Source organism: Haplochromis burtoni, unplaced genomic scaffold (assembly GCF_018398535.1).
Source record: "Haplochromis burtoni strain Fernald_Lab_line unplaced genomic scaffold, NCSU_Asbu1 Contig_56, whole genome shotgun sequence".
Lineage (NCBI taxonomy): Eukaryota > Metazoa > Chordata > Actinopteri > Cichliformes > Cichlidae > Haplochromis > Haplochromis burtoni.
This window is the reverse complement of record NW_024582417.1, coordinates 1,035,178-1,050,479: the sequence shown is the minus strand read 5'-3', so window position 1 is coordinate 1,050,479 and position 15,302 is coordinate 1,035,178. Positions and strand designations below refer to the sequence as shown.

Below are 15,302 nucleotides of genomic sequence, written 5' to 3'. Positions count from 1 at the left end.
TTTAAGGTAGTTTTTTTTATATAATTATTATTATGATCCATAAATACGGAGATAATGCAGAAATACTAATGTATAAAGCATAAGCTGATTTCTATCCAAGCAGTAAATCAACTATAATAAATAGCAGTTCAGAAAGATTCTGTCTCATGCTGTAGATGATAGTCTGTAGTTAAATCTGAGGGGTGTGATTGCACCAAAAAGTGCCAAAAAAGGTTTGGCACAGCAACCTGTCAACATGTCCTCATAGCAGCCCTTGTTAGTGGCAGTAGAAAGAATTGCTTTTGAGCTGTCATTGTCCTCGGGGACAATTCCTGGTAGCGGCGCAGACACAGTCTGTTCTTAAATTTGTTTACAATGTGCAGGGTATTGCATAGAAGTTGCATTATGTAAAGCCTTCCTTACATTTTCATTTGATTGTTCCACTACAGAATAAAGCAGAGTCGCACCAGCCCAAGTAAGGTCAAAGCTTGTTAGCATCACTGGCTCAGCAAAGTGGGGAGTTTCACGACTCACACTGAGCTGCTGCATTTTCTTAAATAAGCGTAGTTTTAATGTAGCTCATGGTTTAATGCTCCATCAGCACTGCTTCAAACCTTATACCCTTAAAACATGCATGAACAGATTTCACAGCTTCAACCTACCTGTGATTTATATTGTGATTTACTGTTTTTTTTACTGAATTTTATTGGCTCATTTCAAAAGCATATTGCAGTGTAGCGTCAGGGCATCATCTGGGAAAATATCCGCGACACACTCAGCAGTAGGCAGACAAACATTAAGAAGACACAATCTTCACTAAAACACATTTTATTTACAGAAACACAGTGATATCACTTTGAAAATGAACAATACAGTGCATTCAGTATTGATGAGATCTATGTGTTTGGCAAATTGTTTAAAAAAAGGAGTAGGTCTTACCTATAGGCCTACCACAGAATTAAATGAAAGAAAGAAATATTCAGACCACTTTCCCCATGTTTGTCCTCTTGATTCGGGACCTTCCAGGTTGTCTTCATCTGGGGTTTAATCACGCCTGGAAAGGGTGCTAAACACTTAATGGTGTGAAAGACTACACCACATGCAACCTGATAATCAAGTCATCAGACCTCTGTTTTTTTGTCCATATGCTGAGCTGCTGCGACAAACTGCTGTAGGTTAAAAGTGGCCAGCAGCCAGCTGCCTGCAGCCTGAAAACTGCTTTTAGAGGAAAATCACATCCTCACATTGTCTGCCTATTGTTGCTTCAATATCAGTGCCGTGGCAGACAATTAGCAAGGCGACACAGAGTGAGAGAACAATGTGGCTGCTGGCTTTTTGAATACACCGTGATAAAACCCTCATGTTTTGTTGATATCTCCTGTTGTGTCAGGGGTTTAGGGAACTCGAGCAGGAAACATTTCAAAAATCCCCTAAACCTGCAGGACACAAAGAAAAAATAACTATGTACACATGTACAGTATATACATCCCCAAGCCAAAGACAAGTGACTCAGAGGACTCCACCCTCCTGTTCTCCTATTTTCCTCTTCACATGCATCTGCGATATGTTCTGTAAAACAGGATTCCCTAGGGATGGGCATCGGAGGTGGACGTGCAATCTCAGAGGAACTTTAGATACTGCCGCAGTTTGGAGAGTTCCCAAACAAAAATTCAGACATTTTCCTGCAGAAGATGGCGATACACATGAAAAATCCAAGTCTGCTGAAGCATGTTATTAGAGATCATTTCAGTCAATTGATTCAAACGTTCTGTGCATCAGTGCAGAACACACATACTGTATTAAATAAGGTCTTCCTATTACTGTCTTGTTAAGACCCCGTTGAACACGCAGCACGTTCAGTCATGCATGCAGCGTGTTTCAGTAATAGGCTGCATGCAGTGTTAGTGCACTGTTAGTGACAAATGGTTTGGGCCTTACATCCTTTATGTTTTGATAGAAAATGTCAACATAGTGTAAAGCAGTTCACATTTAATTAGAAAGAACACACAGCTAATGTTCTCACAAAGAAAAGAGAGTATTACAGCGAGAGAAGCATAACGCCGATGCGCATGATAAAGAAGAATAGGATAAAGAAGTATTTGTTATTAAGTGGTGTGTTTGATGAATTTTTAAATTTACTGTTTTCAAAACTTAAAAAAGCAAACACAAAAAATATTAATTTTTTTGATTAATATTGCGAATTACAATCATTTACTTACATTCACAAACAGAAAAGAATAATTTAAGTGGTCGAATCATTTCAGTTCAGATCAGAATTTTTTTGTTTTAAATGAGTTTTTGTCAGATTTCTAAAAATATTTATGCTTACTTGCATAAATAAATTTGTTAAGCACTGCATATTGTTGATATCCAGCTAGAAACAAACAGGCCACAGATGTAAATCAAATTTTTAAAGACCAAGTGGCCAAAGAGGAATTGTGTTTATTTTTTAGATATATTTTAATAAAACTATAAAATATTAAATCCACCATGTTTTAATGTATATATAGATTTTGATCACTTTTGGGTGGCATGGCTTCTTCCATCATCTGTAAACAACACTGCCGCTACAAAAGCAAAATCAGAGCTACCCTCGACCTGAGCTCCGAATGTGCTATCCAGGTTTGCAGCTGAAATTGCTATAAAAATGTATTAATGTTTTCATTCTGTGCTGCTGTGACAGGGTTAATGCCTCTAAAGTGAGTCCAGTGTAGACACCATTATAGCTGAGATGAATAATCAGGCAGTAATAGCTTCCACCATTAAGGTGTTTATGACAGCATCCCTCCAGAATCTCTATAAAGCACGTGGTTCAGTACAAATACATACAGTACAGTACACCAGCATTACACATAATACTGTAATCATATTTGTAGACACCTTCATCGTTACGCCTTTCTGTTAGGCAAAATGTGCTGTTCTATAAACCTACACTTTTTGGATCTGCAGTGTCACTTTTGTCTATTTTTGGTATAAAACATCCAATAAACATATAGAGCATAGACAGTTTCACCTACTTTTTTCATACAAGAGCAAAGGATTGATTGATGTGATTAATATAGAAATTTTCTTTAGTCTTGTGTGTAGTTGCTGTCAGATATTGCATGTTCAACTTTTCAGTCAATGATCTACCTCTGATCACTTTCCAATGATAAACCACGGGCTAGTTTGTCTTCTTCTGTCGATCCAGGAATTTTTGTCTTCTGTCGGCGGGTATCTCTTCTAAACTGATCACATGAGTGCATCCCCTGCAATAGGAAACACACCTTTTTATGCACCGTAAATTGGAACAAAGAAAACAACAAGCAACTTTGATTGCAGTAACTTTTTCTTTAAAATGATCAAAACGGATTCAGTCGGACAAATCGCATCTATTAACATGTGTAAATGACAGAACCATTCTCTTACCCTGGAAGGTCTCGAGGATCAGGCAGAGGTTTGGTGAAATCCTCTTTACCCACCAACCAATAAGTGGTCTCAATACCTTTTCCCTACAAATAAACAATCATCAGCAATCAGTTGCTAAGAGCACATATCTAATGCTTCAGCAGGTGTAGAGGTTAGCGTCCCTTTTCATTTTCTTTACCTTTAACTCTGTCAGGCCTCTGACATCAATTTTATATCCGAGGTTCAAGCTCTTTAGGACATCAACTGTGCTTTGGTTGACATGGATTCTGTAAGCTGTGCAAATACAGGCGAAACCTTAGCTTTGGTACAGATACACAGTTTAATATAAAATCTTGGGCTTGGAGCATTCCTGGGTTTAAAATGACTAAGTCTACAAGACTGGGCAGAAAACAGACTGTTCTTCTGAGGTTAAGCCACTTGGTGGCAGCATATTACCCATCAGTATAATCATGTAGCACATAACTGTTACTTTAGATTCCGTTTGACTGAAACTACCACTGATCAGTTGAATGTGAATGTTTTTCAATACAATTTTTTAATTACAATTATTTACTGAGAACATTATTAAATGCGAGTTTGTTTGTTTTTTTTAATTTCCTTTTCTTTTTTCCTTTTTTAAATTACAGGGCATTTACTAAATGTGTGCACCTTGTAGAAGGTTGCCAAGAAAAACTTGGTCATTGACGGCATTTATTCCGAAACTTTAAATTGGCCTCTAATTCTGCTGATAGCCTTAAAGGATTAGGAAGGACTCCTCACTCAAAGCCCTATTTAGCTTCAAGCAGCATGCACACAAACTGAAAGACACCTGAGCTCCCTCCCACTATTCCAGCATTAGAAAAAAGAAACATGTGGTTCATACAATCATGCACAAGACACTCACGCAACCCCGTGGACTCCATTCGAGATGCTGTGTTGACAGTGTCTCCAAACAGACAGTACCGAGGCATCGTAAGGCCGACTACTCCTGCTACAACTGGGCCTGCAAACAACAGTACATATAGGTTACAAAGACTTCCTCCATAACAATACCTTAAATATTCTTTATACTGGTATGCGTTTCTCTACAGTTTCAACCCAATTTATGAAATTATAGCTTCTGTGCACATAAAGAAAGTCACAGTATAGAGTCACAAATCCAGAGTATGCAGTGTGTTAATTGGATGACAGCACTCTAAGTGGATAGTGTTTCACTCTTCCAGGAATAAGCTTCAGACACAGATAAAGGAGGTAAAAATGCCTCCTCGTCATTGCAGCTTTAGTCCCTGTGGTCCTATTTCTCTGAATTCCCTTTGGATTTAATTTGCACTGTTTTACTTTTTACGCATGTATTTGGCTTTTATAAACAGGTGTGTGGATAGATCATTATTGACCTTTTTCTTCAGATTAAATTCTAAACCCAGAATTTTTTTAATAATTATTTATAATAATAATAATTTTTTCTTTCATCCTGTCTTCCTTCTCTCTTCCCAACCGGTCATGGTAGATGGCTGCCCCTCGCTGAGCCTGGTTCTGCTGGAGGTTTCTTCCTGTCAAAAGAGAGTTTTTCCTTCCCACTGTTGCCAAAGTGCTTGCTCATAGGGGGTCATTTGATTGTTGGATTTTCTCTGTAAGTATTATTGTAGGGTCTACCTTAAAAATATAAAGCGCCTTGAGGCATCTGTTGTTGTGATTTGGAGTTGTATAAATAACATTGAATTGAATTTCACAGCACGCCCAGTAAGGAATCTTCGTGAGAAGCTTAAAGCTTAAATCACACATTCAGGGTTTGTCACAGCACAGAAAGGATGAACACATTATTTACCACTGTGCAGGCCAACACGTATTCTGATTTTGAGATCAGGCATGTGCCTCGCCTTGAAGGTTCCAATGCAGTGGAGGATGTCAAGAGACATGTTGGCCATTTCAGCTGCATGGCGATTGCCGTTCCTGTTGGGGACCCCTGATGCTACCATGTAGGCATCTCCAATAGTTTCCACCTAGAAGAGAAAAAGACGAGAGTTGAACACAAACTGATACCATATAAGTCAAAAGTTTGGACACACCCTCTCATTCAGTGTTTTTTCTTTATTTTTACTACTTTCTACATTGTAGACACATCAAATATATGAAGCAAGATATATGGAATTATGTAGCAAAGACAAAATGATAAATAACTCTAAATGTGTCTTATATTTTAGATTCCTCAAAGTAGCCACTCTTTGCTTTGTCAACAGCGCTGCAAACCCTCGGCCTTCTCTCAATAAGCTTCACGATGTAGTCACCTAAAACGGTTTTCACTTCACAGGTGCGCCTTGTCAGGGTTCATTTGTGGAGATTTCTTGCCTTCTTAATGGGGTTGGGACCATCAGTTGTGTTGTGCAGAAGTACACAGCTGACAACTGTTGGAATTCATATTAAGGTAAGAACCAACCAGCTAAGTAAAGCGAAACGACAGTCCATTATTTTAAGAACTGAAGGTCAGTCAGTTCAGAGCAGTCACAAAAACCATCAAGCACTACGACAAAACTGCCTCTAATGAAGACCGTCCCAGAAAAGGAAGACCAAGAGTCACCTCTGCTGTTGAGGATAAATACATCTGAGTCACCAGCACCTCAGATTAGAGCCCAGATCAATGCCGCACAGAGTTCAAGTAGCGGGCTCATCTCTACATCAACTGCTCAGAGGAGACTGCATGAATCAGGCCTTTATGGTCAAATAGCTGCCAGTCGCCCTAAACCCAATCAAGATGGTTTGGGATGAGATGGACTGCAGAGTAACAGCATGAGGGCCAACAAGTGTTCAGCATCTCTGGGAACAGTAATCAAAGTAAGCAACGCATGTCTATTTTGAAGAATCCAAAATATAAAACATGTTTTAACTTATTTCACACTTTTCTTTTCTTTACTACATAATTCATATGTGCTCATTGATGGTTTTGATGCCTTCAGTCAGAATCTACAATGTAAATAGTCATCTAAATAAAGAAAAAACATTAAATGGGAAGGTGAGTCTTTGATGATGATGATTACATATCTCTGGGTAGCTCCTAATTTTTTCCCAAAAGGATGACAATAAAGGAATAACAAAGGAGCTACAGGAAAGAAATGACATGGCTACAATAACACATCAGTTATCAGTTAAATCTATGTTGTTTCTAGTAAACTTTGATTGGTCATTACATAAATATATTCTATATAATACTGTAATATAATATAAAATACAATATATATATATATTACATTTTGTTTGCCAGGACAGATGAAGGAAGCAGCAATGGAGCGTAAAGGCATGTAACATGGGGAAACGAACCATGGGTGGTGGAGCAAAGGCTCAGCCTGAGTGCAGCTACCTGGGTGACATTTATGTCATGTGTTGGTATTTCAACATTCACCTTGTAGACATCATGCAGCAGAATGATAGCATCAAAAAGTGAGTAGAGGTCATTGAGTAGGTTGACCACCTCAATGGGTTCACTAAGAGATGAAATGGTGGAGAAGCCCACAATGTCACTGAAGTACAGCGTGATCTGATTGAAATGCTCTGGTTTGACAGGCTTGCCTGTCTTCAGTGCCTGGGCCACAGACCTGAAGGAGAAATGGATAAGTGGAAAATGAAATGTTCAGGACATACAGACGATTGCAGACATTCAGCTTTAGTTCTTATTTCTAAAAACATGTGCAAGAACTACGTATCAATATGGAGTCAACAGTTTAATACAGATCTGTTTCTATATGTTCTTTTATGACTATATGACTAAAATAAATTCAGCTTTTTGTTTAATGAGACAACTGAAAAAAATCTCATCTCGTAGTTTCTGAGCATTGCTTAATGGTACATTTATTAATGTTTCAACAAATCAGAGAATAACTGGAATACACCTGAGCTATTTCTGTATAACTCCACAAATTTGTCTCAAATAATTTCTACAGGGTGCAGCAAGCCTCTGAACCAAGAACTGATCCAGCAAGAGCTTGAGGTGTTGACTGATCTGCAAACCCCAGAAGGTAATCATGTTTAAAACTCAATACCTATGGCTATGGAGTCAATACTGTCATGTCTTTCATGTGCTAATGAAAGCTGATGGAAACTCACTTGGGCAACATCTGAGCCACCAGATTGTCAGTCTTCTGCCTCTCCACCTCCAGCTCCTCTGTCCTCTCTCTGATCAGATCCTCTAAGTTGGAGGAGTACTGTTCCAACATGCGCAGCATGGAGTCAATGATGTTGGTTTTCTTTCCCTTGGTGATGCTCTTGAACTGTCACATGGAGAGAAAAACTCAGCTGTGTCCACCTAGCTACAGACTAACATGTGAAAACATACAAACATGTGTTTATACCTGTTTGAAGATATCATCAAAGGTCGGCCTCCGCTCTGGTTCTTCGCTCCAGGCCTGTTTCATGACCTGTATCACGTCCACCGGGGCCTCCTCCACTGATATGACAGGCCGACACAAAGGCGGAGGCTCCTTGACCTTGTTGATAATCTCTGTCATCATACACATAAGCAAAAAACCCGCCCAGGCAGAAACATTAGTGCAAGATTTAGTTTACCCAGTCTTGTCAGCTAACTGTGATTTAAACTGTTAATGAAAAGTACTAAAAGTAGTAGCATATTACTTACCTTTGGGAGGCATGTCCAACATGCAGAAAGGTGCAGAGCGAGAGATGACCTCCTGGCAAACAATGGAGAAACTGTAGACATCACCTGCAAAAGTGCCCCTCCTCCTCTCACTAGAACTTCGCAGCAGCTCAGGAGCCGTCCAAAGTAGATCTTTTTTTTTTTTTTTATCAAGTGCACAGTTAGTAAAAAATGATACATGCAAACAAAAATTACAATAATAATTATTACGTGGATGTGCATGCGCATGCACTCACCCTCTGGCTTTTCAACTGTGTCAATATTTTGGACAATCCAAATCTCATTGAACCCGTAATCTGTCACCTTCAGCACAAAACGCCCATCTACCACACAGTTACGGGATTTGAGTCGACCGTGGATGATATCGCGATGGTGCAGGTACTTCATACCCTGATGCCAGTTTGTAGAAATGTGTGACAAACATGGTAAAATAAGAAATGAAACACTGACAGATCACCTTATAAATCTCTTACCCGGATCAGATCCGATAACAAGGAAGACTTGAACATCCAGTCGAGACGCACTTCTTCATTGCTGAGCAAATCCTCCAAGCTGCCCCTGGTGCAGTGCTCGATCACAACGCCAAAGATCCCAGAGTCGAAGAACAGCCCCAGTAGCAGATTGAGGTTCTCGTGCCTCATTTCTCTGAGCTGAGAAGCAAACAGTGGCAATATTAGATATAGTTCACTGTAGCTTTTGTGATCAGGGTGTTAAGGCAAATTCAGATGACCAAATGGTTTCTGGCTACAGTTAAGATTCAGTTATCCATTAAATAACATATTTTCATTTACCTTGACAAAGACATTCTCAGTGCTGTTATAGACGTTTGATACTGATCCAGCGGGGCATTTCTTCAGCCAAACCCAGTCACCCTGACATTTAAACAAACAACAAAGTCATCGTGACACCAAAGACATCAAAAAGACTTCAGCTTCTAAACATTGTACTGAAGTTTACTGAATGTGAACATCTGACTCTCACCTCAAAAACAGCAATATTCGAGCTGTCTGGCGTGGAGGCCAAGTAGCTACGGCCGGACACTGAGTGGTGAGGTGTCTTCATATCCCCCTGGCTTTTTGCTATACTGTCATCATTTAGCTTCTGCTCACACACAGGGTTCAAAGAGGATGTGTAAGCTCAGAGTAAACAATGTGCAGCTTTCATACAGTCCATACTACTGTAGGTATGTAGTGCGTGCATTTCAGAGAGAAGCCAAAGACAGCAGTATTGATTCAGCACAGAACTCACCCGCTTGCTGACTTGGGTATTGATGAAGACCAGGTCATCAAGGGTCAGGACCACCTTTGTCGATCCGCTACTGTGGCCACCACCTCCAAAGCTGAACCCAACTTTGCCATCTCTCCTGAAAAGACCGAAAACAATCATTACATATTTTCCAAGCTACACAAGCCTGAACAAAATCAGATACATACCTGTAGCGAAGAAAGATGTTTACTAAAAATCCAATCAACGAAATGAACATCAGGAAAAGCAAGAAGACAGCAGCCGAATTTATGCCTTGGGAGAGAACCACAAAGATAGTTTGAATGCACTAAAGTCAGCATTGGCTTATTTTTAAATTTGTTTTTAGCAATGGCACTACAAGCACAATCACCTCCAGTACAGGCAAAGTATGGGCTAAACCAGCAGGTTGAGTCTTTGTAGGGAGTGCTCCCTGCAAAATGGATTGAACGGCCGAGATATTTCAAGCCCCCGCTCTTGCTGTCCGTGTGAGAAGCATGAAGCGAATGAGTGGAGTACAGGGTGTTGCCAATGCCGCTGTAGTCCAGGACCACATATTGAGCTTGCATGCCTTCACCGTTCCTGCCAGCCCTCAGGGGCTGATTGAATCCTTCAAACTCAAAGCCACCCTCGCCATCGGCCAGGATCCGACCAGTTACCCAGCGGCCTTCTCTATCGCGGGCCTGCTCAACAGCCATAGCTGTGTAGTACATCATATTGTAGATGGTGCCAAAGAATGGAGAAACCTTAAAGAAGGGACAGCACAGTAGCCATTTAAACTTCAGATTTTTGTCTTTTTCCTATCCTTCGAGATTTGTCTTTTACTTTCTGTCATTTCTTAATGAAGTAGATTCTTATTAGATGTTCTCACCTGCTCTGGGGGAGTGCTGGTACGTATTTCATAGCTGTCCTGTGCTTGTTTGAAGGCTTCATAGAAATTGCGTTCACCAGAGTCCATGGTGATAGTTAAAACTCCATCAAAGGCTTTCCGGAGCTTGGTGTCATTGCCCAGCATGTAGTAGGGTGCATCATTGTAGGGTAGTGAGTAGAGAAGGGTGTCGTAGGGAATGAACACATAGCCACGATCAATCATGCGCATAGCCGAGGCTGTTGTCAGAAGTTGGTACTGGGCTTGGCCACCAATCAGGACTGAGGGCATGCACATGATGACCACTAGAAAAGTAAAGTTTAAAGACAGTTTATAATCCCAATTCTTGTGAAATATAGCATGTGCAGGCTTTGTAACTCTATGAGGTCTGATTAGCTTAGTTACTCTACCCTAACCTGAACCCCAACCCTATGTTTTGGAAATTAAAGGAAAAAAAGAATATTCAGATATCACATCACAGTCGTTTTGTTCAAGTTGAACTGTGTTTTTTTAGCAACTCACCTCTGACCCGGTCTGTCTCCCGCACTTTTGTCAAAGCTGCCCGAGGCCCTTCTTTGTTGTTCTCCATTGTGACCACTGGTTTAACAGGCAGGCCGAGGGCCCTAAGTGAAGAGGCCAGCTCATGCCCTGTGGCTTCCCACAAGTCTGACTCCTCTGAGATTATGGCCACGTGGGCCCACCGAAAAAATCGCAACACTGTAAAAATTACATGAGAGGAGAGTGGCAGTGGCCTCATGAAACTAGGATACATATTTCCTTTATTCATATTGGGTTTGAGGCAGGCCCAGGAAAGATGCCCAAGATCCCACTCTTTGGCGTACAAAGCAGCTGAGGAGCAGTAGCCTGGGTTGGCTGGGCCCAAGTAAGCAGCTGCATAACCTTTCAGCCCAGCAAAGCGAGCCAGGGCACGGGATGACTGGCAGTCCTCATTGATCAGCTTGTAGTCATACCAGTAGCCTTTACTGAGGTAGGTGTTCTTGTTTATGCGGTTGATGGCAAGGCTGGCAGCCAAGTCAGGGAGGGCTTTTGAGTATAGTACGTCACATGTCCAGGGTCCAACTAGAGCCATTGTGAAAGTGGTTGCAGAGGCTTGATGGGGGAAAAATGAGACTATGAGGAAGGGCAAAAGAAACCAGTTCCTCCACCAGCTCCTGGTGTGTTGCAGGGCAGATGATAGCAACTGCGGTCTGGATGATAATGACCTTTTTGACAATGATGACGATGCTGATAAAGATTCAAATCGACTACATCCGCTGAAAGTGTCTGTCCATATATGTTTTTTTCTCCTCCCTTTTATGAAGTTGTGCTGCCATCGCGGGTGGTAGGAGAGGTTGTGCAGACAGCAGGGGTCTATGTGTTGTGCCATTTTCTCACACAGCTGTTTAGATGCTTCACACACAGAAGGCTAGTGGTGGCTGTTTAGCGTGAGAGTTTCTCTGTAAATGGGAATGTCTCCCTCTAGTCCAAAGCTGGACAGGTGACAGCACGACTCCAAGCCATCACTGCCAACGAAAAAAAAGGTGGAAAGCATGAGAAATGTTGTAGAACGACATTTAATCTGTGTTTGGGTCCTCTGGTTTTAAAATGCATCTATCAACACATAAGCTAGCCTCACATCCCACTGCGATGTTTTATTTAACGGAACATAATGTTGAATCTAATTAGTTATCCATCTGCTTCGGTGATGAAATGGTGCCCAGTGTCCCTGTCCTGTTCCTCTGAGAATTAATGGCATGTGAGTAACAAGCTGATTAGCTCTGCCCAGGCCATACAGTTCAAATGGCAGATAACACGGAGCTAAATCTGGCCATCTCTTTATTTAGTCTAACTTCCTTTACCCTTCCAAAGTCTTTCATTTCTTGCTTTCTCTGAAATCCAACTTCCTCAAATCAGCTTCTAGAAAAATCAAAAAAAAAAAAAACTAAAAGAAAAACAACAACAAAAAATTTTAAAGTGCAAAGCGTAGCTTAGCAGGCCGTACATAGGTGATTCGGGTTCACCTTTAAGAGACACATAAGCTATTTTCTAATTTTTAACTGGAATTTCTGGCTAATACACACTGAATTTATTGAAATAAATGTAAAGTATCCTATATAAGTGTTAACACAACTGGAAAATTCAATATATATTGCAATTTGATAATTCACATTTTTAGTGGTATTAAGTATGAGCACTGACAGCAGAGCAAAAGGCCTCAGTAGCTTGCTTCTGGTCGGGCTAGAAAACAGTTTGGAAATGTTCCCATACATATTTTTATATACATAAATAAAATATGTATTGGAACATAAATATAAAAGATTTAGTCATCATCTTAACCCTGTAATGTCAAGTGTATCATATTTTATACATGAGTTTTTGAGACCTTTACAGCGTGATTTTAACCCTAACCCATTTATATGTTAAGCAATAAATTCCACAATAAAGGATGAATGTAGAAAAAAATCTTCAAATTAAAGCTCAGACATGCATGCAAAATATTTTTATTTTATTTTTTTATGTGTTGTCTGTTTTTGTCAGAAGATTTAAGAAACACTCCAGCTTCAAACACATATTTTTTTGGGAATTATTTCATGCTTTAAGCTTTAAATGCTGAAAGTGCCAGATTACTTTTAAAATAAATAAATAAATAAAAATAAAGGTAAATCACAGAGAAGTTAAAACTCTTCTAAATTAGATTTCTTGATAAACAAATGTTAAACTACAAATTTCAGTGTTCTTAGCCTGTCCTAAAGCTAAGTTAAAGCACATGAGTAGCAACCATCAAGGCTCCTGAAAGTGGCTAATGCTGACTTTGGCTTATCAGTTGCTAATATCTTAAGAGGAGCAAGGACTAGGATGTACTAAGCTTGTTCTGATATGCCACTGAAAATTGCATCATTTTATTGAGTTAAATACCCCAAAAGTCTATTTCAAAGTCAAAGACAGATCTAGTTTACAAGAGAAAAGTCAGTGCTTGAAATTTCCGTGGCCTCACCTATACAGAAGCGGCTGATGAACACATTCCTTTCATTAATAGTGACCGACCTATGGAAGAGAATTCAATAAAATAAATGTTACAAGAAAATAAATTCTGACCTGGAGCAGTTTTTCTACAAAGGAGCCATGTCAGGGTTGCAGTTTGTCCTTCAGCACCATCCGAGCTCCAGGTGGATTAAGAATACTAAAGCACCCAGCAGGAGCAGTTACCTGTGGTCCTTTGTTGAAAAAAACTACCATATGTAATCCAAAAGTCACGTGAAGTAAAAAGTAAACAAATAAATAAATAAAATCAGCTATCTCCACTTGTACCTAAAGTTCCCAAAGACAATACTGAAAATGACACATATCCACATTTCCAGTAGCTTAGCCTCGCTTTCGTTCTTCCTGTCCCTGGCTTGGATTGGGACCAATCTGAAAGCACTGAGTAACGGGATGGTGCGTGAGAAGAAGCGCAGCTCTGATCCAGAGTTTGGATTGGCTAAAAATAGACTGGCAGACAGCTGGGGACAGTAACAAGTAAATGGAAGAAAGAAATGGAAGAGTGAGAAGGACTGACAAGCTTTGACTTCTTAACCTTCCTTAGCTTTTAATCCACGGTGTGGAAAGAGAGTGTGTGGGGGGCGGGAGTAGAAGCACATCCACTGTCTTTTGCACTGTGTGCTAACTGAGGTGCTGATGTAATCTAGAAATTATCACATTCACAAATTAGTTGTAAAACAACCTAAGCCATCCATCAGTCCTTAAGTATTTTAAAGACTGATGGACAGTCGGACCAATCAGAGCCGGGATGAACTGGTGAGAAAATAGTGCTTCACAATGAGCATGACCAAGAGATGCTCAGATTATATAAGTATATTAAATCAGTCTTAGGTATTAGGAAAGCATAAAGACAAGAGAAGGTATAATATCCCGTGCAGTACTCCTCATACAGTGGGGCAAAAAAGTATTTAGTCAGCCACCGATTGTGCAAGTTCCCCCACCTAAAATGATGACAGAGGTCAGTAATTTGCACCAGAGGTACACTTCAACTGTGAGAGACAGAATGTGAAAAAAAAATCCATGAATCCACATGGTAGGATTTGTAAAGAATTTATTCGTAAATCAGGGTGGAAAATAAGTATTTGGTCAATAACAAAAATACAACTCAATACTTTGTAACATAACCTTTGTTGGCAATAACAGAGGTCAAACGTTTACTATAGGTCTTTACCAGGTTTGCACACACAGTAGCTGGTATTTTGGCCCATTCCTCCATGCAGATCTTCTCGAGAGCAGTGATGTTTTGGGGCTGTCGCCGAGCAACACGGACTTTCAACTCCCGCCACAGATTTTCTATGGGGTTGAGGTCTGGAGACTGGCTAGGCCACTCCAGGACTTTCAAATGCTTCTTACGGAGCCACTCCTTTGTTGCCCGGGCGGTGTGTTTTGGATCATTGTCATGTTGGAAGACCCAGCCTCGTTTCATCTTCAAAGTTCTCACTGATGGAAGGAGGTTTTGGCTCAAAATCTCACGATACATGGCCCCATTCATTCTGTCCTTAACACGGATCAGTCGTCCTGTCCCCTTGGCAGAAAAACAGCCCCATAGCATGATGTTTCCACCCCCATGCTTCACAGTAGGTATGGTGTTCTTGGGATGCAACTCAGTATTCTTCTTCCTCCAAACACGACGAGTTGAGTTTATACCAAAAAGTTCTACTTTGGTTTCATCTGACCACATGACATTCTCCCAATCCTCTGCTGTATCATCCATGTGCTCTCTGGCAAACTTCAGACGGGCCTGGACATGCACTGGCTTCAGCAGCGGAACACGTCTGGCACTGCGGGATTTGATTCCCTGCCGTTGTAGTGTGTTACTGATGGTGACCTTTGTTACTTTGGTCCCAGCTCTCTGCAGGTCATTCACCAGGTCCCCCCGTGTGGTTCTGGGATCTTTGCTCACCGTTCTCATGATCATTTTGACCCCACGGGATGAGATCTTGCGTGGAGCCCCAGATCGAGGGAGATTATCAGTGGTCTTGTATGTCTTCCATTTTCTGATGATTGCTCCCACAGTTGATTTTTTCACACCAAGCTGCTTGCCTATTGTAGATTCACTCTTCCCAGTCTGGTGCAGGTCTACAATACTTTTCCTGGTGTCCTTCGAAAGCTCTTTGGTCTTGGCCATGGCGGAGTTTGGAGTCT

General features: G+C 40.7%; 1 protein-coding gene across 2 annotated transcripts; it reads right to left on the bottom strand.

The window, feature by feature from the left end:
- Nucleotides 1-791: 791 nt before the first annotated feature.
- gucy2d (guanylate cyclase 2D, retinal) lies at nucleotides 792-13,669 on the bottom strand. 2 transcript variants are annotated; one of them, XM_005922132.2, is made up of 20 exons: nucleotides 13,326-13,669; nucleotides 13,114-13,163; nucleotides 10,641-11,641; nucleotides 10,122-10,423; nucleotides 9,624-9,996; nucleotides 9,442-9,526; nucleotides 9,257-9,371; nucleotides 8,990-9,109; nucleotides 8,800-8,880; nucleotides 8,482-8,658; nucleotides 8,245-8,398; nucleotides 7,991-8,140; nucleotides 7,707-7,855; nucleotides 7,462-7,625; nucleotides 6,761-6,953; nucleotides 5,192-5,366; nucleotides 4,271-4,369; nucleotides 3,566-3,660; nucleotides 3,388-3,470; nucleotides 792-3,227 (listed from the first exon to the last, which is right to left on the bottom strand). In XM_005922132.2, exons 3-20 carry the CDS (start codon nucleotides 11,503-11,505, stop codon nucleotides 3,143-3,145), a joined length of 3,465 nt encoding a protein of 1,154 aa, XP_005922194.1. In that variant the 5' UTR covers nucleotides 11,506-11,641; nucleotides 13,114-13,163; nucleotides 13,326-13,669; the 3' UTR covers nucleotides 792-3,142. The 2 variants fall into 2 exon arrangements, with proteins under 2 accessions (XP_005922194.1, XP_005922192.1); XM_005922130.3 differs by lacking the exon at nucleotides 13,114-13,163 and having other exon boundaries at nucleotides 13,215-13,669.
- Between the last annotated feature and the right edge of the window lie 1,633 nt (nucleotides 13,670-15,302).